The sequence below is a fragment of the Mus pahari genome, chromosome 10, assembly GCF_900095145.1.
Source record: "Mus pahari chromosome 10, PAHARI_EIJ_v1.1, whole genome shotgun sequence".
Classification (NCBI taxonomy): domain Eukaryota; kingdom Metazoa; phylum Chordata; class Mammalia; order Rodentia; family Muridae; genus Mus; species Mus pahari.
The window spans coordinates 59,069,882-59,090,623 of NC_034599.1; the positions used below are offsets into that span (position 1 = coordinate 59,069,882).

Here is a 20,742-nt window from a genome sequence, read left to right on the forward strand (position 1 = left end):
CCAGCCTCTGCCTCCCGAGTGCTGGGATTAAAGGTGTGCGCCACCACGCCTGGCATCTTATTTTTTGACTGAATGTTCAACAGGGGAAGGGAAAGAGAGAAGGAGGGCTAGCGAATAAGAAAGGTAAGGGCTTAAAGAGGTTTTTTTGTTTTGTTTTGTTTTGTTTTTTGAGACAGGGTCTCGGTATGTAGCTTTGGCTGACTTGGAACTATGTAGACTAGGCTGTCCTCAAATTCAAGAGATCCTCCTGGCTCTGCCTCCTGAGTGATGGGATTAAAGGAGTATGCCACTACGCCTGGAACAGAAAGAATTTGACTTCTCTTAAGTCACCATGCAGAGACTGTAATCATCTCTTAAAAGTAAAGTTCCATAGTAACAGGATTGTAAGCAACTGACAGCTCAGCTTACTTGGCAAAACCTCCATTAGTTGTCTGGTGAGACCTCAGAAGTCAGCCAACATTTTCTTTGTGGCAGAGCTTAACACCCAGTGAATGTCAAGGCTGAAAGTATACATACAGCACTAGCAAGAAACAAGTAATGTGCCACTCAGAAGCCTGAGCAACCTAAAGAGAAGACAGGGTCCATTCCTACCAGAGCTGCAGTTGAAGACAGGGGAGGGGTTTGAAGCATCTCATCCACAGGGCTCCAGGAAAGATCCAGAGTGACTGTAGTTTGTGATGGGGTAACAGGGTCATCCAAGTCATCAGACTTAAAGAGCTCATACTGGGCAAAGCCTTTGGCTGTCACCTGAAGACAAGGCACAGGACAGCAACAGCATCAACTTCACGTGACCAAACCATTATCAAAATCACCTTGACTTCTGTCCACAAAGGGGGAAAAAAAACCTGTCATCTAAATGAAAAAAAAATAAGACAATTCTTTTAAGCCACAAACATTAGCCAAAAGTGGGAGCACATATACAGTATGTGAGTCCCATATCCGAGGACTTGAGCATGGTCCTACAACCAACCTCCCCAGATAGCAAGGGATAACTGTGCCCTGGCTGATATAAAAATAAAGACAAATATTCTGACACTACAGACAAACATTTAGTCATAGTGAGAGAAAGAAGAGAGCTGTTAAGTGCGGACGGCAGATCAACTAAACACCGTGTAAGTAAGCTAGTAAGACAAATACTCACAGCAGACACGTGATGTCTTTTCTTATGTGAATTTTTTAGATTTTCCAGATCTTCACAGTAATTTTTATCAGCTACAGGAAACAAGATAACAAAGAAAGGAAGGAAGGAAGAAAGAAAGGTTGATTTAATACCAAATTATACTGCTAAAACTAGAAAGTTATGTTAGGTGGTGGTGGTGGTGGTGGCACATGCCTTTAATCCCAGCACTTGGGAAGCAGAGGTCAGCAGATCTGTGAGTTCAAGGCAAGCCTAGCCTATAGAGTGAGAGTTCCAGGGACAGCCTGAGCTGCAGAGTGAGATCTTGCCTCAAAAACACACACAAAAAAACTCTAAACAAACAAACAAACAAAAAAAGGTGTTAAATAGAGAAAGAAAAGTGGGGCTCAGTGGTTAGGGAAAGGGGAGAGATCTGATAGTTGGGGAGGAGGAAACTGTGATCAGAATATACTGTATGAAAGAAATTTATTTTTAATTAAAACAAAACCAAACAAAAGGATGCAATAGCTTGGCATGGTAACTCATGCCTTTAATCCTAGCACTCTAGAGACAGAAGCAGGTGGATCTCTTTGAGTTCCAAACCACTCTGGTCTATGTACTGAGTTCAGGGCTACCTGGGCTACATATAGTGAGACCTTGTTTTAAAAAGAATATAATTAAAGTCAAGCATGGAAACTCATATCTAAAATCCTAGCTACTCTGGAGACTGAGACAGAAGGATATTGAATTTGAGACAAGACTAGGCTATAATGACACTCTACTATAAACGAACAAAACAAATGTACACATCAAGAAATATTTATGAAAAATTAAATAGCTAGGCATACTGGTATGGACTTGTAGTCCCAACTGCTTGAGCCCATGTATTTAAGACAAGCCTGAGTCGGGGCTGGAGAAATGGCTCAGCTGGTTAAGAGCACTGATTGTTCTTCCAGAGGTCCTGAGTTCAATTCCCAGCAACCACATGGTGGCTCACAACCATCTGTAATGGGATCCGATGCCCTCTTCTGGTGTGTCTGAAGAAAGCTATACTGTACTCACATACATAAAAATAAATAAATAAATAAATAAAAAAGACAAGCCTGAGTCACAAAGAACTAATACTTAAGAAAGAAAAAGCCTGGGTGGTGGTATTCATGTATAATCATAAATAACTGGGCTTTATACTATGGCTGAAACAGAGAAAAATTAAGTTCAAGGAAACTTTGCCTCAACCCACTCCATCCAAAAAGGTAATTTATAAATTAAAAAGTACAAAATAAAGTAAACCCTAAAAAAGCAGGCATAAAACATTTGTGAGTTTCTACAATACCCCTTCCCTGCTGTTGAACACAAACTTGAGGTTCAATGTTCCACGTTTCACTCCTGTCCTATATGGAAGCCCAGAAATTCCACTAAATAGCTAGGCAAATAAACATCCAGAGACTGGGCACTTACCTTTACAAGTGAGCACATACAGGGTAACGCCTGTAATGATGTCATTTGCTGTGATGAGTTCAGCTCCTAGCCAACAGGTACCTTCAGGATCTGAACCGTCACATCTCACCCAAAGAGGAGGAAGGGCTGTCACTGGCTGCTTAATCTTCAAATGAGTCATATTAGGATTGTGAGCCATGGTATAAAGCCCAATTAACTGCCTTGAAAACAAGGAATAGGAAAACCAATAATAAAACGGCAACACATATTATCTTTGAAGCTGAAGGTGCAGTTCAGTGATAGAACACACGCTTGGCACGTGGAGAACACTGAACTCAAGCCCCAGCAATACCCACCCTCTATTTTTTCCTTTTATTAAATAATAATAATAATAAGAAGAAGAAGGGTCTCACAGAAACAACAATCTGGAAATGAAGAAAACAATGCATGAATACATGTATGCTTACATATTTCAGCAAGAGAATAGTAAGGTATACTATATACTCTAATATCTACAAGTCTAGAGAGATGGTTTGGCAGTTAAGAACATGCATTGCTCTTGCAGAAGACCAGAGTTCAGTTTCCAGTGCCCACACTGGGTAGCTTAGAACTGTCTGTAACTCCAGCACTAGAGGTATCCAATACTTCTGGTATCCATAGAGGCCTTACATGTACATACTATGCCCAGGCCCGCCTTTCTCCCTCTCTCACACACATATACACACATCTGCATAAATTAAACATTTAAGGCTATGTATATTGGGTATAAAAATGTATCATATATAATTATGACTTTTTTTTTTTTGAGACAGGGTTTCTCTGTATAGCTCTGGCTGTCCTGGAACTCACTTTGTAGACCAGGCTGGCCTCGAACTCAAAAATCCACCTGCCTCTGCCTTCCGAGTGCTGGGATTAAAGGCATGTGCCACCATGCCCGGCTGGACAATTCAACAGCACATATTATATTCTATACATGTATACACATGTACCATATACTGCTTTGGATATATAAATCTATAACTGTTGAAAGAGAAAATGAATGACAACGTAGACTTATCAACATAACTGGTTTTTAAGGTATACAGAAATTATCATTCAAAATAAATATCAAAATTAAAGATGAACTAAAACAATGCAGTCTAAATTTCTTTTTTTCAAGAGATAGAAAGAATTTACTATCAGATATTTAAGAAAGGAAGTTCTAAGGCATTCAACTTCAAAAAGTAAATACAAAAATGTTATGGGGGTCATGAAAGGCATGAAGAAATAAAAAAAAAAACCAAGAAATGTTAGGGGCTAGGGAGACAGCTCAGTTGATATGTTTGCCTTGCAAGCATAAGGACCTGAGTTCCATCTCCAGAACTCATGTGAGACAGGCATGCTGGGGAAAGTTGGCAACACCCTTGATCCCAGCACTCAAGAGGCAAAGACAGGTGGATCTCTGTGAGTTTGAGGCCAGCATTATCTACAAAGTGAGTTCTAGGATAGCCAGGGTTACACAGAGAAATCTTGTTTAAATACACACACACACTCCCCTTACATCTTCAGTCCCAACGTTTCAACTCAAATCCTATTTTCTATTCCCTAACTCTACACTTACAAAAACAAAACAAACAAAAAACAACTTAACTACCGGGCAGTGGTGGAACACATCTTTAATCCCAGCACTTGGGAGGCAGAGGCAGGTCAGCCTGGTCTACAGAGTGAGTTCCAGGACAGCCATGGCTACACAGAGAAACTCTGTCTCGAAAAAACAAAAAACAGAAACAAAAACAAACAAACCAACCAACCACCCAACTTAACTACCTTGCTCTCCCGACAGGCAAGGCCAGTGGCCCAATATTTCCACCGGCGGAGAGATCAGAAATATCCGTCTCTTCAGACTGCGGTTCTTCAACCTGACTTGTTTCTTCCTTCTCCAAAACCTTTAAAAAAAGTTTTAGATTATTCAATAAGATATGAGTCAATTATCTTTGTGTTAGAAAATAACTACACAGGAGGCTGGAGAGATGGCTCAGCAGTTAAGATCACTGGCACTTAAGTTACAGGCAATAGTAAGCTGCCATGTGGATGCTGCAAACCAAACCGAGTCCTTTGCAAGAGAAGCAGGTGCTCTTGGCCACTGAGTCTTCTTTCAGCCTTCAAAGACTGTAGTTGCTTCCTGTAAAGGAAGAATCTGAAGATGGAAGAAAAGTGCTGTAATAACAGACACAGTATGATGAGCTAAGGGTAAACATCACAGGAGACCATTGAGTGATGCCCAGATACATAAGTATTTTTCATTTCCCAAATGGAACAATCTGTTTCTGTGATATGAGCATTGAGTACTCAGCCCTCAATTTTACCTTTTATTTATTTAGAAACAAGGTCCTTATGCTGCGATCACAGGTATGCTGTACCACACTCAGCCATAGTGGCCCTCTACTCCCATTCGTTCGTTTGTTCATTTATTTATTCAATTCAATTCATTCACTCATTCATTCATTCATTCATTCATTCATTTGTCAAGGCAGGGTTTCTCTGCGTAGCCCTGGTTGTCCTGGAACTCACTTTGTAGATCCACCTACCTCTGCTTCCTAAATGCTGGGATTAAAGGCATGCCTAGCTTTGTTTATTTTTTCTTTTTTCTTTTTTTTTTTTTTGGTTTTTCGAGACAGGGTTTCTCCGTATAGCCCTGGCTGTCCTGGAACTCACTTTGTAGACCAGGCTGGCCTCGAACTCAGAAATCCGCCTGCCTCTGCCTCCTGAGTGCTGGGATTAAAGGCATGCGCCACCACGCCCGGCTTGTTTATTTTTTCTTAATGGATCTATTGTCAAAGATTGTATTATGTACATATGTATGGCTGGCACTATATTTTAGTAGAAAGCACTATGATTACTCCTAAAAGAATGTGTATACTTTCATTAATAGGAAAATAGTAGTACGAAATTATTCCAAGAAAAAAGGCAAATGTGGCTACTAAGAATTAACAGCAACGCCGAATACTTACCACTTTTTCTACAAGAAACACTAAGTCATTTTCATTTAGAATAGTTTTCAGAAGACTTGGTTGGCCTTGGCTGATCAACTGCACTTGTACATCAGCCTGCAAAAAAAAACAGATTGCAGTGTTTCTATATTTAACTACTATAGACCAGTTACATGCAAATTACTAAAAAAGGAATTTGAACAATGCAAAATATTTTAAAAGGGTTCACTTATTTGGCCATGCCATTTCTCATGTTTAGAAAACCTGACTAAAGGGGCAAGAGAGATGGCTCAGTGTTAAGAGCACTAAATGACCTTCCAGGAGTCCTGAGTTCAATTCCCAGCAACCACATGGTGGCTCACAACCATCTGTAATGGGATCTGACATCCTTTTCTGATGTGTCTGAAGACAGCTGCAGTATACTCATATACATACATAAATAATAAAAAGAAAACCTGACTGCAAAATGGGCTGGAGAAATGGTTTAGCTGGTAGAGTCTGTGGCTTAAGCACACCCAGGTAAAGCTGCGCACAGGGCATGGATCTGTAGCCCCAGTCCTGGGGAGGCAGAAACTAGAGATCTCTGGGGCTCGCTGGCCAGTCAGTACAGCCAAATAGGTAGTATTAGATTAAGTAGGAGACCCTGTCATACAACAACCAAGGTGGATAGCAATTCAGTTATTGACCTCTGGCATCCACATGTACCCATAGGCACATGTGCATGCACATACACAAGAAAATCTAGATTATCTGCCCTCTATACACACATGAACGTCTACCTAAAAATGGTTGCCTTGTAAAGCCCTGTTTGCTTATACCTTCACTGACATCTTCCTCTAATCACAGTATAATGTAGAAATAGCAATTTACTAAGTATTATCCTTTCTTCTACTGGACTATAAAACTGTACAAATTTAATTCACAAGAAGTATCTTCTTGTTTCCAATGTACTATACATACATTGTACAAAAACATAAAAGCGGCTTTTTACTTTTTTGTTTGTTTGTTTGTTTGGTTGGTTTTTCGAGACAGGGTTTCTCTGTGTAGCCCTGGTTGTCCTGAAACTCACTCTGTAGACCAGGCTGGCCTCGAACTCAGAAATCTGCCTGCCTCTGCCTCCCAAGTGCTAGGATTAAAGGTGTGCGCCACCACGCCCAGCTAACTTTTCTTTTTTTAAAAAAATGTATGTGTATGACTGTGTGTTCCTGGGCGCACATGTGGTGGTCCAGGACATCCTGCAGGAGCTATTCTCGCCTTTCACCTCCATGTGGGTTCTGGGAAGTCAGTTATTGTACTCATCTAATAGATATTCCAGCATAACTCACATATAAAGATGGCATATTCCAACGGCTTCACACCATGAGCTGCTTTCCCTGTTATTACCTAAGACCACTGTTGGTGTACAGCAATTCTGTGTTATTTTTTTGGTAGTTTCAAGTGTGGTAATAAAACAATAGAGAGCAAACATCCATGAATTACTTTCTTAGAATGAACACCTAAAATCATATTGGTACAATATGTAAAATCATAATGGTACAGTCAAATTGCCCTTCAAATATGTCAGAAAACCCAGTCAACACAATGAATATTTTTACCATCAGTACAACAAGAAGAAATTAGATATCCTGATGATGAATATCAAACTTAACCCAAGGAACTCAATGCCCCTAGTCATCAGGAAGTAGTCTAATAATAATGTTGCCCCCTTTCCTCTCTATCCTTTTTTTCTCTCTTTTAAGGAATTAGGAGTTTGAGAGGGTGGAAGAAACAACCCACAAAGTAGCCAAAGACTACTTTCAGAGAACCAAGGATACTGTTAATCTAGCCTTTAAGTTTCAGTTATTCTAGGCTACACTGTGTTCTTTTTTTTTTTTTTTTTTTAAAGATTTNTTTNTTTATTATATGTAAGTACACTGTAGCTGTCTTCAGACACTCCAGAAGAGGGAGTCAGATCTTGTTACGGATGGTTGTGAGCCACCATGTGGTTGCTGGGATTTGAACTCCGGACCTTCGGAGTCGGGTGCTCTTACCCACTGAGCCATCTCACCAGCCCTACACTGTGTTCTTTAAGGATACCTGGAAGCACTAACCTCAATCCTTGTGAATGTGACCTTATATGCAAATGTAATCGTCAAGCAGAAATTAACTGAGATAGGGAGTAGGGTCTAGACTCAATGACTGCTATTCTTACAGAAGAGATTCAGAGATAACAGACACAAGGGAGAAAAAAAATCCCATGTGCCTAGGGAGGCAGGTGTTGGGGCAACACCATGACTTGTAGGAACCACAAGTCAGGCAGAATCCAGGAAGGGCTGTGACCTGAAGCCTTCAGCAGGAATATAGCCTGCCCATACCATCATTTCGCACCTCTAGTCTTCAAAACTGTGAGAGAATCAACTCCAACCTGAAGCTGCCCAAGTGCAACCCTTTCTACCGCAGCTGTAGGAGAAGACCATGGGTCTCGAGCAGGAGCTCGGGGCGCACTCGGTGGGGCTATGCTTGTTGACTTTGCTTAGTGGGAACTCTGACAGTGAAAGAGAACTGCACTTGTGCTTTTCATTAATGTCCTCGTCTTTTCTATCACAGTTTTTGCCCTTCCTGGTGATTTTTGATTTTTTATATTTTACCCATGCATCTATATAAATGCAGATATGCACATATGTATTAATCTTTATTAATAATTATTTCTCCCTCATTGATTGTTTTTTAGATAATTTATTTTTACTTTACGCGTATTTTGCCTGCATGTATGTTTGTAACATGTGTGTGCCCGGTGCTCTCAGAAGTCATAGAGGGCATCTGATTCCCTGGGACTGGGACTGGGACTAAAAGACAGTTGTGAGCGACAATGTGGGTGTTGGGAACTGAGCAACAACCAGCAAGAGCAACAAGGGCTTTTAACTACTGAGCTATCTATCTCTCCAGCCCTTAGACTGGCTCTTAATAATTTATTGGTTCTATGTATCACAGATACAGGTTTTATATTTCCACCTATGAGGAATTTAACTATGGAACATCTAATACATAGCAGACTTTTTTTTTTTCTCTTCAATACACAAGTTTCCTGGCGTAGCCCTGGCTGTCCTAAAACTAGTTCTGAAGATGCTGACCTCAAACTCAAGAGATCTGCCTGCTTCTGCCTTCTGAATTTTGGGGTTAAAGCTGGATGACACCACACCCAGCCAAGATTCTTAATAAATCTATAAGCAACCGTATGCATATTTGTAAAATCTGGAAACCACCTAAGTGTCTTTACTGAAACATAGCAACAGGATGAATCTCAAATGCACATATTCATTTAAAAAGCTAACTGTGATCCAGGAATGGTAGCCCATGTCTTTATTCCCAGTACTCAGGTTGCCAAAGCAGGTAGATTTCTTAAGATCAAAGTCAGCTGAGTCTAAAAATGGAGTTTCATGAAAGCCAAGGCTGTATCATGGGAACCTGTCTCAAACAAACAAACAAACAAACAAACAAAAAAAAAAAAAGGAAGAAGGAAAAAGACAGCCAAAGAAACCATATATTTTATTTACTGACATTCAGGAAATGGGAAAACTATATATAGAGAAAACAAATTAGCAATTGTAGGTACTAGAGACATACGAAAATGCTCATACAGAGACATGGGTACATTTTTGGACAAGTAATACTCTACTTTGATAACAGACATAGCTGCACTCCTGAGAGTATTTCTAAAAATTCATAGAACCATCTTCTAAAAGGGTCAAATTCATCATATGTAGTTTCAAAACCTGATTTAAAAACACTATGTTTTGTTTTTTGAGCTTTTTTTTTTTTTTTTTTTTTTGAGACAGGGTTTCCCTGTATAGCCCTGACTATCCTGGAACTCACTCTGTAGACCAGGCTGGCCTCGAACTCAAAAATTTGTCTGCCTCTGCCTCCCGAGTGCTGGGATTAAAGGCGTGAGCCACCACGCCTGGCTCTTAAAAACACTATGATTTTAGGGGCATTGTGTTTAAACCCAAATAAATTGCTCATACCTCATAGATGAATGGGTCTTTAGAGGCTCCTTTCTTCTCTTCATTAAATTCCCTGAAATGCAAAACCACATGTGAAAAACAGAGCTGCAGGATCTCCATTATTAAATTCAGAGATCAGTCAGTGCTTTTATTTACACATTGGTGCAGAAAGCTGAGTCCTTACGCAGACAGCGCTAAGGATAGTTGCAGAAAGGTTAAGGAGAGATAAAGGCGGGTGGGTGGGGGTGGGGCATGCTGCAATCCCAGCAAAAGCAGGCAGATCAGAGTTCCAGGCCAGTCAGGGATACATAGTGACACTTTTCCTCAGAATAATTCTAAGGGGGGGGGGGGGGGAGCAGTACCTAGAAACATGGCTCAGGATTAAAGCACCGTTGCTCCTGCAGAGGACCTAGGTTCAGATCCCAGCACCCACATGATGGCTTATAACCTTACCTCTAACTCCAGATTCCATGGTATGACACCCTTTTTTGACCTCTGCAGGCACCAGGCATGAACCAGCCCACATGCACACATATAGGCAAAACATACACATAAAACCAATAAATATAAACAAATGTTTTTGATTATGTACACATATATATATGTAAGGGAAGTGGGTAATGAATGTGCAAGTACCCAAGAGGGCATTGCTCTAGAGCTGGAGTTACAGATGACGGTGGTACCTGCTGTGGGCTCTGTCAACCAAACTCTGGTCCTCTGGAAGAGTAGTAAGTGCTCTTAGCACCTGGGCCATCCCTTCAGATCCATTTATTTAAAAACAAACAAACAAACAAAACTAAAAATGTAAAGATCTGCTGGAGATGGACTACAGCTGTATTCCAACATAGGCTGAGACAGGGATCTGACAAGTCCCAGGGCAACTCAGGCCGCACAATTGGGAGTCTGTTTAAAAAACTAAATTAAAAAGACAAAAGCCTCTAACATAAATTTAAGTATCATTTAAGAAAGTTTTTATGGGCTGGAGAAATGGCTTGGTGGTTAAAGGCACGGAATGCTTTCCAAAGGTACTGAGTTCAATTCCCAGCAACCACATGGTGACTCACAACCATCTGATGGTCTCCTCTGGTTTCTCTGAAGGCAGCAACAGTGTACTCACATATATAAAACGAATAAATCTTTAAAAAAAAAAAAAAAAAAAGTTTCTAGCCAGGTAGTGGTCCAGACAGTGAGGGCTAAAAAGGGAAACCCTGTCTTGAAGAAAAAAAGTCTTGGACTTAGAAAATAAATAAATAAATAAATAGAGATTTGCCCTTTTAATTAAGGGGTTGGGTTGAGCATGTTACTTCAGAGGCCAGAAGAGGACACTGCACCCTCCCACCACAGCTGGAGTTGTGTATAGTTGTTAATCACCAGAAGACACCACAGCTGGAGTTGTGGAGAGCTGTGGATCACCAGAAGTCCCCAGAGCTGGAGTTGTGGAGAGCTGTGATTCACCAGAAGTGGGGCTCTTCACTGCTCAGCTCTGCTTCATAAGGCATTTAGTAGTGATCTCAAAGTACACAAATTATAAAACATTGGCCGACTCAAATAAATTACCAAAATGTACACCAGCCTGAGCTATAGGGAAAAGTAGCTTTAGTTACTGAAAGAGCCCAACAGGTATCTCAGGATAGTCCACATCTTTTGATCTGATACTTGACCTAATTGATCTAGAAACATAAAAAACAAGCCTGATAGGTCAACTTTTGTTATATTGCACAAGACTCTTTATTTACTATATTTATTTAAATATGTATGTGTATGTGTGCGTGTGTGTGTGTTTGTCAAGGTCAGAGAATAATTTCTGAGATATTTTCTCTTTCCACTATGTGGGCCCTAGGCCATGATGTTTGGTGGCTGCTGAACCATCTCTCTGGTCCAAGACTGTGACTTTCTCTTGAAGATGGTTGTCTTTTACATATAATTCAAGGATATTGCCTGGTCATTCAGCAACTGTTTATCAAACACTCTAGCTAGTTCCTGGGGATAGCAAACAAAACTAGTCTTGAATGAATCCAGAGTAAACTATCAGTTACGGGATACTGAGAACTCTGAGAGGACAGGAACTGTGAATCACCTGTAACATTTCAGAGACATGATAATGGCCCAATGTAGAACACTGGAGATGGGCAAGAACGAGGAGACTTGTCTAGCATGTACAAGACGCCCACCCCCAATCCTCAGCAAAGAACTAAAACAACAGAAGTGGCTGGGAGTCTGGGAAGGGTGAAAAGAAAGACGCTGGCTGATCTCTTAGGTTTAGGATTCTTAACTTGAAGAATTCTGGAGTTAAATGCCATATTGGCAAGAATGGTAATTTCTTCCTAGGTTTGTGGTGATGCCCTTGAGATCCCCAAGAAACTTTTTAGTAGGCACTGTGAGGGATACAATAAGTGAAAACTTCTAGAGTTTATGCATGGAAAGATGAAAACATCCAGGAATAATTAGTAAGCATAAAGGGTCTAAATAAATTTGTATCAATGGAGGTGATAAAACAGACAAACCAGCACAGAAGCTGGGACATAACTCGGGCATAAGAGTGCTTGCCTATTATGTGCGAAGCTATTCCCAGAACCTCCTCAAAAACTGGGCATGATGGTATATATATGCCTGTAAGGACAGAACATTGGACATGGGGCCACGATGTTTACAAGTGCAAACTCAGACACCTTGGGTTTAAAACAACAATAAAGTACTTAACACCATGGCAAAATACCACAACAGTTAAAAACAACTCAAGTTCCTACGCCCAAAGACATTATAAGCTTCTTTAAAAACACTAGTTTTGCCGGGCGTGGTAGCACACGCCTTTAATCCTAGCATTCAGGAGGCAGAGGCAGATGAATTTCTGAGTTTGAGGCCAGCTTGGTCTAGAGTGAGTTCCAGGGCAGCCAGGGCTACACAGAGAAACCCTGTCTCGAAAAAAACCAAAAACCAAAAAAACTAAAACCCACCAGTTTTAGCTGGGTAGTGGTGGCACACGCCTTTAACCCCAGTACTCTGAGGGCAGAGGCAGGCAGATCTCTGAGTTCAAGGCCAACCTACTCTACAGATTGAATTCCAGGAAAGACAGGGTTACACAGAGAAACTATCTTCAAAAGCAAAAGCACACTAGTTCTTTTCCTGTAGTAGTGAAAAATAATTACTGCTTTTGTAAAGGGGAGGAGGGGCAATAATGGCAGTTAAAAATAATAGCATTTAGAGACTAATGGGCTATACCCAGCCGCAACACCCTGAACCTAGAATTTATAAAGGTCAGTTTTTGGCCTCAAGTCAGGCCTACAAAATCACAAATCTCAGAGGCTGAGCCCTTCAGTGTATCTTTTGGCACTCTCTGGGTGATTCTGATGTGAGTCGCTGACTCAGATTTTCAGTCGGGATGTAGAAGTTGACAGAATCGTCTTGGAGCAACATTTCACTAAGGGAACAAAGTGAATCCTGGCATGGCTCACGCCTCTCATCTCAGCATCAGGAGGCTGACAAAGGAGGGTCGATACGGATTCTGTTCGTTTCTTAGGAGTCGGTCACAGCTTGAGGCGGGATGACATCTAGCTCTGTGTATCCCAGGAGCCTCTACTTAGCAGCGTGTACATCAGCAAGAGGCGTACACGGCTTTGTCATCTCGCCTCCCTTGGATAAGGTCGGATGTTTTCTCCGGAGGCCGGCAGTAGCCGAGGCCCCCGCAGTGCCCTGCCGCTCATATCCCAGGTCCAGGAGAGCCAGAAGGGGGCGAGAGCCTCAGCAGTGCCAAACGCCACCGCGGGGATACAAAGGCCGGGAGGGACGAGTACCATCCCATTCCCCAAGCACAACTCACTGCCGAAGACGAGCATAAAACTCCTCAGCCGCGCGGTTCATGCGCGACAACATCCAGTCGTGGCGGGGCTCCATTGCTAAGAAGCTGAACTGAACTGCGCGCCCAGACAATGACGTCAGAGGTCAGGACCCCGCCCAGCCGGAACTATTTCACGCTTTAAGTTCGGTTTGTTCTCAACGCTAACACATTGTTTTAACTTAGTAGAGCATCCCGTCAATTTACTATCCCAAAAGTCTCCCATTTCTGTTAGGGGGGCGAAAAAGATGGACTAAAAGAGATGTTATGATAGGGGTGGGCGGGATGAGGAGCAAGAAAATTCTCGCGAGAGTTGTGACACATTACGAATTATTCCGCGAAAAAGAGTCCCTCCTTTCTAACCACTCTTTTTAACTTTAAAAAAAATAAATACATAAATTTTACACACGTCACGCAATAATATTACATTCTGAAATTTTTCCATCTAGCAGAAAGATAGACTTTGTCTCTCAGTATTTTTTGATAAGTGGCAGGATGCGGGAGACGAGTGGAAGGATATATAGAGTACAGGTGATAAGTCTTTCCTTTTCCTGTGGGAGCAGCCGGGTAGAGAGGAGCGTGGCCTTCTCCTCTCCCCGTCATGGTGAGTGGAGGTCTCCTATACTGGGTTTTCCCCTGGTCTGGGGGGCGGCTGTGGAGGAGGGTGAAGGTTCAGAACATGGACTCTGCAGAGAGGAGACGAGGGAAAGGAAATCTAGCACCTTTTCTGGCCGGAGCTGAGTTGTGGGCGCTGCGGCAGCCATCTTAGAGACAACGTGGGCAACAGCGCAGGGTGGCTGACAGAGGAACCTTTGGGATCTTACCTTTTCTTAGTTCTAAACAAGCAGGGCTTCTGGAAGCCGAGTGTTTTGATGCCAGAGACTTGTCAGGGGTTCGGGGTCGTCCGGTGACAACTCGGCGCAGGCCGTGGCGGGTCATGTGCTTTCAGTCCGGAGAATTTGTCTTCAAAGAAAAGGGCTGAAGGATAGCTGGATCTGTGCTTTCCAGTAAGATTGCCGTCACCTTTTTAAAAAAGTTTCTGGAAAGGCAGGTCTTCATATATAATGTAATCTAGACCTTTGAATCTTAAAACAGTTCTCAGATAGTAGCAGCTAGTATATTGTTTTACCACGAATGTTTATCTGCGTTTTATTTAGCATATGGGTTAAGGTTATTCTGATAGTAAGTTGGGGACAGGACCGAGATTCATCATGAAATGGACTAGGTAGGTTGTCCTACTGTGGGATTACTTTAAGGGGGGGAAATTGTAGAAGAGATGGCCTAGTATCTGGAAGGGCACATGAGAGGTCGGTGATAGGTCAGACCTAAGTGCAGGTGGAATCCTCAAGTAATAGTCTTTACAGAGTAGAAGTATCAAAACGTTTCTGGGTTTGAAAAGGGGTCTGGAACATGGGACAAATGAGCAGGCCATCCTTGCTGAAGTTTTTGCTGAAGTGAGGGTAGAATTAGGATGGCCTCATTAAACAGTATCTTTGAACATTGTTTTTATAATGTTTCTTTCAAATTTGTTTCTCTTTAAAATTGACAGATTTTCAGGTTGTGGGTGTCCTTTTGCTGTGAAACTATTGAGATGATTAAACCCACTGGTGTTTTACTCTGTTTCTTGAATTTCTCCTGCAAAGCAATAGCTGCCTCAAACTGATTCCACAAATTGGCGTGTATATAGCCTCAAACTCAAACATTGGCTTAATCTTTTACTTCTGTATTTACAATTTGTCTCCTGATATCAAGCTCTTGACATTTAATGGTGGGAAGAATGTGCCTCCAGTGTTGTCAATATAAGTACTCTTGATTTTTTTTCTTTTCTTTTTTTTTTTTTTTTTTTTGGAGCCAGGGTTTCTCTGTAGCCCTGGCGTTTTTTTTTTTGTTTTTTTTTTTTTTTTTTTTTTTTTTTTTTTTTTTTTTGGAGCCAGGGTTTCTCTGTAGCCTTGGTTGTCCTGGAACTCACTTTTTAGACCAGACCGGCCTCGAACTCAGAAATCCGCCTGCCTCTGCCTCCCAAGTGCTGGCATTAAAGGCGTGCGCCATCACACTCTGCCAACTCTTGATTATTTTCAAGTGAATCCATTATTACAACATGGTTCTTCTGTGCTGGTTCTCACACACTGTTAACATCTGCCTTCCTATTCCCGAGGGAGGTGTATATCTGTTTGCAAGTATTAATGTGGGCTTTAAAATCTAGGTTTCAAATACAGGAGATGGTACTTTTTTACTTTTTTTGTTCCTTCCAAGGCTTGTGCCCGTCCCCTCATATCGGTGTACTCTGAAAAAGGAGAGTCATCTGGCAAGAATGTCACTTTGCCAGCTGTGTTCAAAGCTCCCATTCGACCAGATATTGTCAACTTCGTTCATACCAACTTGAGGAAAAATAACAGACAGCCCTATGCCGTCAGTGAATTGGCAGGTATGGATTGCAGTCATTGTGGGTTCTTTCGAGGGCTCCTTTGCAGTAAATGATGACAGTCCATTGGTCCGTGTTCCTGAACTATATGATTTTCCTTGGCTATTCTGATACTGCCTTTATCGTGCATAAGTTTAAGTCATGGGTTTCTTATGAGTTAGTTCCTAAACCTTTTGTTCTTCCTAATTTTAGGTCATCAGACCAGTGCTGAGTCTTGGGGTACTGGCAGAGCTGTGGCTCGAATTCCAAGAGTTCGAGGTGGTGGGACCCACCGATCTGGTCAGGGTGCCTTTGGAAATGTATCCTTGATTAGTGCTCTTGGCAATTGACCAACTGGACTTAAGGTTAATTAATACTAACATTTGAATCATGTTAAAAACTACTAGAGTCTCCAATAGATATCTCTAGACAAAAATCTGGAGATGTTTGGGGGTTACTTGCAGTGATGTCGTAATTTGCGTCTTACTCTGTACACAGCGACAGTTGCCTGCTGTCAGTATGCTGGTTCAGAAGGTTGACGAATATCGTTACTGAGCAAGAAATAACTTTGTTGATTTTCTAAATTTGAAAAAATGTTAATTCTTGACAAAGAAAACAGATGTGTCGTGGGGGACGCATGTTTGCACCAACCAAAACCTGGCGTCGTTGGCACCGCAGAGTGAATACAACCCAAAAACGATATGCCATCTGTTCTGCCCTGGCTGCCTCGGCCTTACCAGCTTTGGTGATGTCTAAAGGTCTGATGTTTTGATATGTGACGTTTAGTTTTAACTTGCAACTAAGTAAATTGCTTCCATGAGAATCTATTTCTCTCTGCCTGCTAAAGCCACTAACAAAGTAGGCTGCTATCAATTTCTTACAATGTTTTTAACTGTCAAAATGATGAAATTCCACTTAATGGTCCGTGTTTCTGAAACGCATGATATTAGTGGAAATTCTGATTTGGCGCAAATTGCATGATGTTTTATTTTGGGGTGTGGTACAAACAGTTGAGACTTCTGCCACTGAAGGGACAGGATCTTTTGAGATCTGGGACAGTGTCTTTGAGGGGAAAGGTGAGACTTTGCTGTTAAATATTAAATTGGTTTTATTAGGTCATCGAATTGAGGAGGTTCCTGAGCTGCCGCTGGTGGTTGAAGATAAGGTTGAAGGTTACAAGAAGACCAAGGAGGCTGTTCAGCTGCTTAAGAAACTTAAAGCTTGGAATGACATCAAAAAGGTAGGTTCACCATATACACTGAGGTCTGGATCTTCCATGCTGTCAGATTGGGTTCAAAGGATAAGTTGAGATTTAACGGGTGGGTGGCTTCAGTTTTTATTGGATATAGAAACTTCTTTCAAAGGGGTGGTTGGGTTAACTCAAGTTCTCTATAGGAAGCCTATCTGGTATAGATGCGTTTTGTAGTGTTTAGATTAAGGACGTGTAAATACTCTCCCCCCCCCCCACCACCACCACCAAGACAGGGGTTCTCTGTGTAGAACTCACTCTGTAGACCAGGCTGGCCTTGGACTCGCAAATCCGCCTGCCTCCTAAGTGCTGGGATTAAAGGCGTGTGCCACCACTGCCTGGCTGTAAATACTCATTTTTGTATGTCGAAAAAGACAGCTTGGAGGAGTCTTGCTGCCTTTTTTTTTTTGTACAGGAAGGGCTTGATCAGCTTGCAATGATGTTGTAATTTGCATCTTACTCTGTTTTCAGTGACAGTTGCCTGCTGTCAGTAAGCTGATTCAGAAGGTTGACGAAAATTATTGCTGAGCAACTCATGACTTTAACTGAGATTTGAGACATGAAATGGTAACAAAAAGTTGCGAATTTCATGGATAAAACAGGGTCAGGTGTGGCTGAAAGATTTTTTGCCAGCTGAAACAGTTTTTTGTTTTGCTAAGATTGAGGATATGAGAAGTCTTGATCAGAACACTAAAGCTCTTTACTTTGTAGGTCTATGCCTCTCAGAGAATGAGAGCTGGCAAGGGCAAAATGAGAAACCGACGGCGGATCCAACGCAGGGGACCCTGCATCATCTATAATGAAGATAATGGTATCATCAAAGCCTTCCGGAACATCCCTGGTAAATCCTTAACATGTTTTAACTGCCTATATTCTGTGCAACCTCACTCAGCTTGGTTATGATGAAATTCCACTTCATGGTCCGTGTTTCTGAAATAACATGATATTGTGGAAGTTCTGAGTCCTACGTGAGTTAGCTATACCCACCATGATGGCTTGAGCCTGGGTTGCTCAATGAGCCATAGGAATTTTATTTCTCCTGTTGGGCATGCAGGCTTCCTGATTCTGCTTTCCTTTTAAAGGTATTACTCTGCTTAATGTAAGCAAGCTGAACATTTTGAAACTTGCTCCTGGTGGGCATGTGGGCCGTTTCTGCATTTGGACGGAGAGTGCTTTCCGGAAGTTGGATGAGCTGTATGGCACTTGGCGGAAGGCTGCTTCCCTCAAAAGTAACTATAAGTGAGTTTCCACATATTTATTACATGTCAATGACTAATGTGTGTGTTAACATTCTCCATAAGTTCTGCATGCACATTTTGTTTGCATGTGTCTCACCTATGATTATTAAATGAAAATTTAAAGGTTTATTTTGTATCTGGGGAGTTGAAACATTTAAATTAAAATTTTTAATGCTTTCTGTTCAGTTAGAGGATAAGAATTTGTACTTCTCTTCCTTTCCCACAGCCTTCCCATGCACAAGATGATGAACACAGACCTCAGCAGAATCTTGAAAAGCCCAGAAATCCAAAGAGCCCTCCGAGCACCACGGTAAAGTTTTAAAACTAACACTTGATCTAGCCTCTTGGCTTTTAAAGGGATACATGTTGATTAATGAATGCTACCACTTGGGCTGGTGAGATGGCTCAGCGGGTAAGAGCAACCAACTGCTCTTCCCAAGGTCCTGAGTTCAAATCCCAGCAACCACATGGTGGCTCACAACCACCTTGTAACAAGATCTGACGCCCCCTTCTGGAGTGTCTGAAGACAACTACAGTGTAAATAAATAAATAAATAAATAAAAATGAATGCTACCTTTTTATAGCAAGAAGATTCATCGCAGAGTCTTGAAGAAGAATCCACTGAAGAACCTGAGAATCATGTTGAAGCTGAACCCTTATGCCAAGACCATGCGCAGGAATACCATTCTTCGCCAGGCCAGAAATGTAAGTCATAGTTTGGCGTGTCAATTTTTTAATGAGATTTACTTGCCCCCTTCCAGGACAGGAACTCATATGCAGACCCCCCCCCCTATTTAGTTCTACCACCCCAGGTACTAGGGTTGGAGATGTGAACCATGATGCTCCCATTGAAGATAAGATTCTTAATTTCCTACTTGTTTTTGTTGCAGCACAAACTTCGGGTGAAAAAGCTGGAAGCAGCAGCTACTGCACTGGCAGCCAAATCTGAAAAGGTTGTTCCAGAGAAGGGGACTGCAGACAAGAAGCCAGCGGAGGGCAAGAAGGGAAAGCAGCCTGTGGAGGCCAAGAAGCTGAAGAAGCCTGCAGGGAAAAAGGTGGTTGCCAAGAAACCAGCAGAGAAGAAGCCGACAACAGAAGAAAAGAAGCCAGCTGCATAAACTATTAAAAATTGTTAAATTCCAGAGAGCAAGCAGAGTCAGCCTATTTGAATAAATCAAACATGTGGTGACAAACCTTTGTGTGACTCTTAATTGTGGATGTTTCCAAGCCCCTTGAAATTAACCTTTTGAAGAACAAGTGGCAAAATGTGGGACTTTATGGTCAAGTTTAATAAAATTTCATTCTTTAGGTTGCTTTGTTCCACATGGTAGTCTACTGTAAATTGAATTTGGGATAAACAGGGTCAAAGTCCTATGCTCATGTGTAATTATGGTAGCCACTAGAGGACATGATGGTAAAAGGGAATGTCCTCACCTCCACAACCACAGCTACTGTCTGTAGGGGTGTGGGTGTTTACCCCGCATTTGGTTTGTGCAAATCGGTCTAATCATCCTAGAATTGCCTTCATTTCCTGTTGCCTTGATGTCCATTGCTAACAGATAATGAGCACGGGTAAAAACACTTTCCCTTGGACAGGGAACTTCCTTGAGCTTAGTATCATTCCAGTCCTTACTAAGTTTAAGTATTGGTGGTGTTGATTCCTCCCTGCAAAAGTAGCCTTTGCCAAGACACTTGGAAAAGTAGATGACTGGGTGCTGAGATGACTGCTGACCTAAAGCCTGTGGGACAGATTTACCCAGTTTTACTGTGAGGGATTACTGAGGGACTGAAGAATCTACACTCAGGAATTCCTGTTTTAAGATCCTGGGAGCTAAGTAGCTACTGGCCCTTCAGAAAACAGCTATAGGAAGTAAGCACGCAGCTAGGCGCTGGTCTCAGCAGTCGGAAGTGACGTCATCGCCGCGCGCCCAGTACAAGGCAGCGCTCTATGGAAGTGGAAGGGGATGTTGAGTCGACTGCAGGAGCTCCGCAAGGAGGAAGAAACCCTGCTGCGTCTAAAGGCGGCTCTGCACGACCAACTGAACCGCCTCAAGGTGAGCGTGCAGTTTTCCAGCTTTAGGCCCTCGGGAGCGTCGGCGGTACAGCTCCGGACCTCTAGGTCTTGAGCCCGCATCCACGCTGACACAGCACGCCGGCTCACGCCTCACCTGCGGGTTACTGTAGTATTTATATGCACTAGAAAGGGCTTTAGTGTTGTCATTCTAGTATTGAATCTCAGATCCACCTGAGGTGAGAATGAGGTCTGGGAACAAATAATGACTCGGATGCAGATTTAGGTGCTTCTGGATCAAGTCCTAGACGTAGGGGGAATTTGGTCCCTGTGAAATGATCATGGTAGGGCTGGTGAGATGGCTCAGTGGGTAAGAGCACCCGACTGCTCTTCCAAAAGTGCAGAGTTCAGATCCCAGCAACCACATGGTGGCTCACAACCATCCTTAACAAGATCTGACTCCCTCTTCTGGAGTGTCTGAAGACAGCTACAGTATACTTACATATAA

The 20,742-nt window shown here is 42.1% G+C and overlaps 3 protein-coding genes and 5 non-coding genes across 9 annotated transcripts in view; 7 read left to right on the top strand and 1 right to left on the bottom strand.

Moving 5' to 3' along the window:
- Positions 1-13,428, bottom strand: part of Zwilch (zwilch kinetochore protein) — a 37,170-nt gene extending 23,742 nt beyond the window's left edge. Inside the window, exons 1-7 of one of the 2 annotated variants that reach the window (XM_021207034.1) lie at positions 13,321-13,428; positions 9,525-9,576; positions 5,545-5,640; positions 4,361-4,479; positions 2,576-2,775; positions 1,142-1,212; positions 592-747 (exon numbers count right to left, since the gene is read on the bottom strand). In XM_021207034.1, coding sequence (XP_021062693.1) covers positions 592-747; positions 1,142-1,212; positions 2,576-2,775; positions 4,361-4,479; positions 5,545-5,640; positions 9,525-9,576; positions 13,321-13,394 — 768 coding nt within the window. In that variant the 5' untranslated portion in view covers positions 13,395-13,428. The remainder of the gene's footprint in view (positions 1-591; positions 748-1,141; positions 1,213-2,575; positions 2,776-4,360; positions 4,480-5,544; positions 5,641-9,524; positions 9,577-13,320) is intronic. The other variant, XM_029543324.1, reaches the window with a different exon arrangement.
- Positions 13,429-13,855: 427 nt separating this feature from the next.
- Positions 13,856-19,416, top strand: Rpl4 (ribosomal protein L4). Its single transcript, XM_021206017.2, has 10 exons — positions 13,856-13,939; positions 15,589-15,760; positions 15,950-16,056; positions 16,356-16,494; positions 16,852-16,976; positions 17,697-17,826; positions 18,068-18,224; positions 18,450-18,533; positions 18,808-18,928; positions 19,114-19,416. The coding sequence occupies exons 1-10, from the start codon at positions 13,937-13,939 to the stop codon at positions 19,339-19,341; spliced, it is 1,266 nt and encodes a 421-aa protein (XP_021061676.1). The 5' UTR covers positions 13,856-13,936; the 3' UTR covers positions 19,342-19,416.
- LOC115064872 lies at positions 15,805-15,872 on the top strand. The gene has a single exon (XR_003844698.1). It is a non-coding gene; the product is annotated as a small nucleolar RNA SNORD18 (small nucleolar RNA).
- On the top strand, positions 16,196-16,294 carry LOC115064875. Its single transcript, XR_003844701.1, has one exon. It is a non-coding gene; the product is annotated as a small nucleolar RNA SNORD16 (small nucleolar RNA).
- Positions 16,632-16,702, top strand: LOC115064870. The gene has a single exon (XR_003844696.1). It is a non-coding gene; the product is annotated as a small nucleolar RNA SNORD18 (small nucleolar RNA).
- Positions 17,418-17,516, top strand: LOC115064876. The gene has a single exon (XR_003844702.1). It is a non-coding gene; the product is annotated as a small nucleolar RNA SNORD16 (small nucleolar RNA).
- On the top strand, positions 17,880-17,950 carry LOC115064871. Its single transcript, XR_003844697.1, has one exon. It is a non-coding gene; the product is annotated as a small nucleolar RNA SNORD18 (small nucleolar RNA).
- A 743-nt stretch (positions 19,417-20,159) lies between the features above and the next one.
- Snapc5 (small nuclear RNA activating complex polypeptide 5) overlaps positions 20,160-20,742 on the top strand; it is a 4,309-nt gene continuing 3,726 nt past the window's right edge. The window contains exon 1 of the mRNA XM_021207965.1: positions 20,160-20,277. Coding sequence (XP_021063624.1) covers positions 20,188-20,277 — 90 coding nt within the window. The 5' untranslated portion in view covers positions 20,160-20,187. The remainder of the gene's footprint in view (positions 20,278-20,742) is intronic.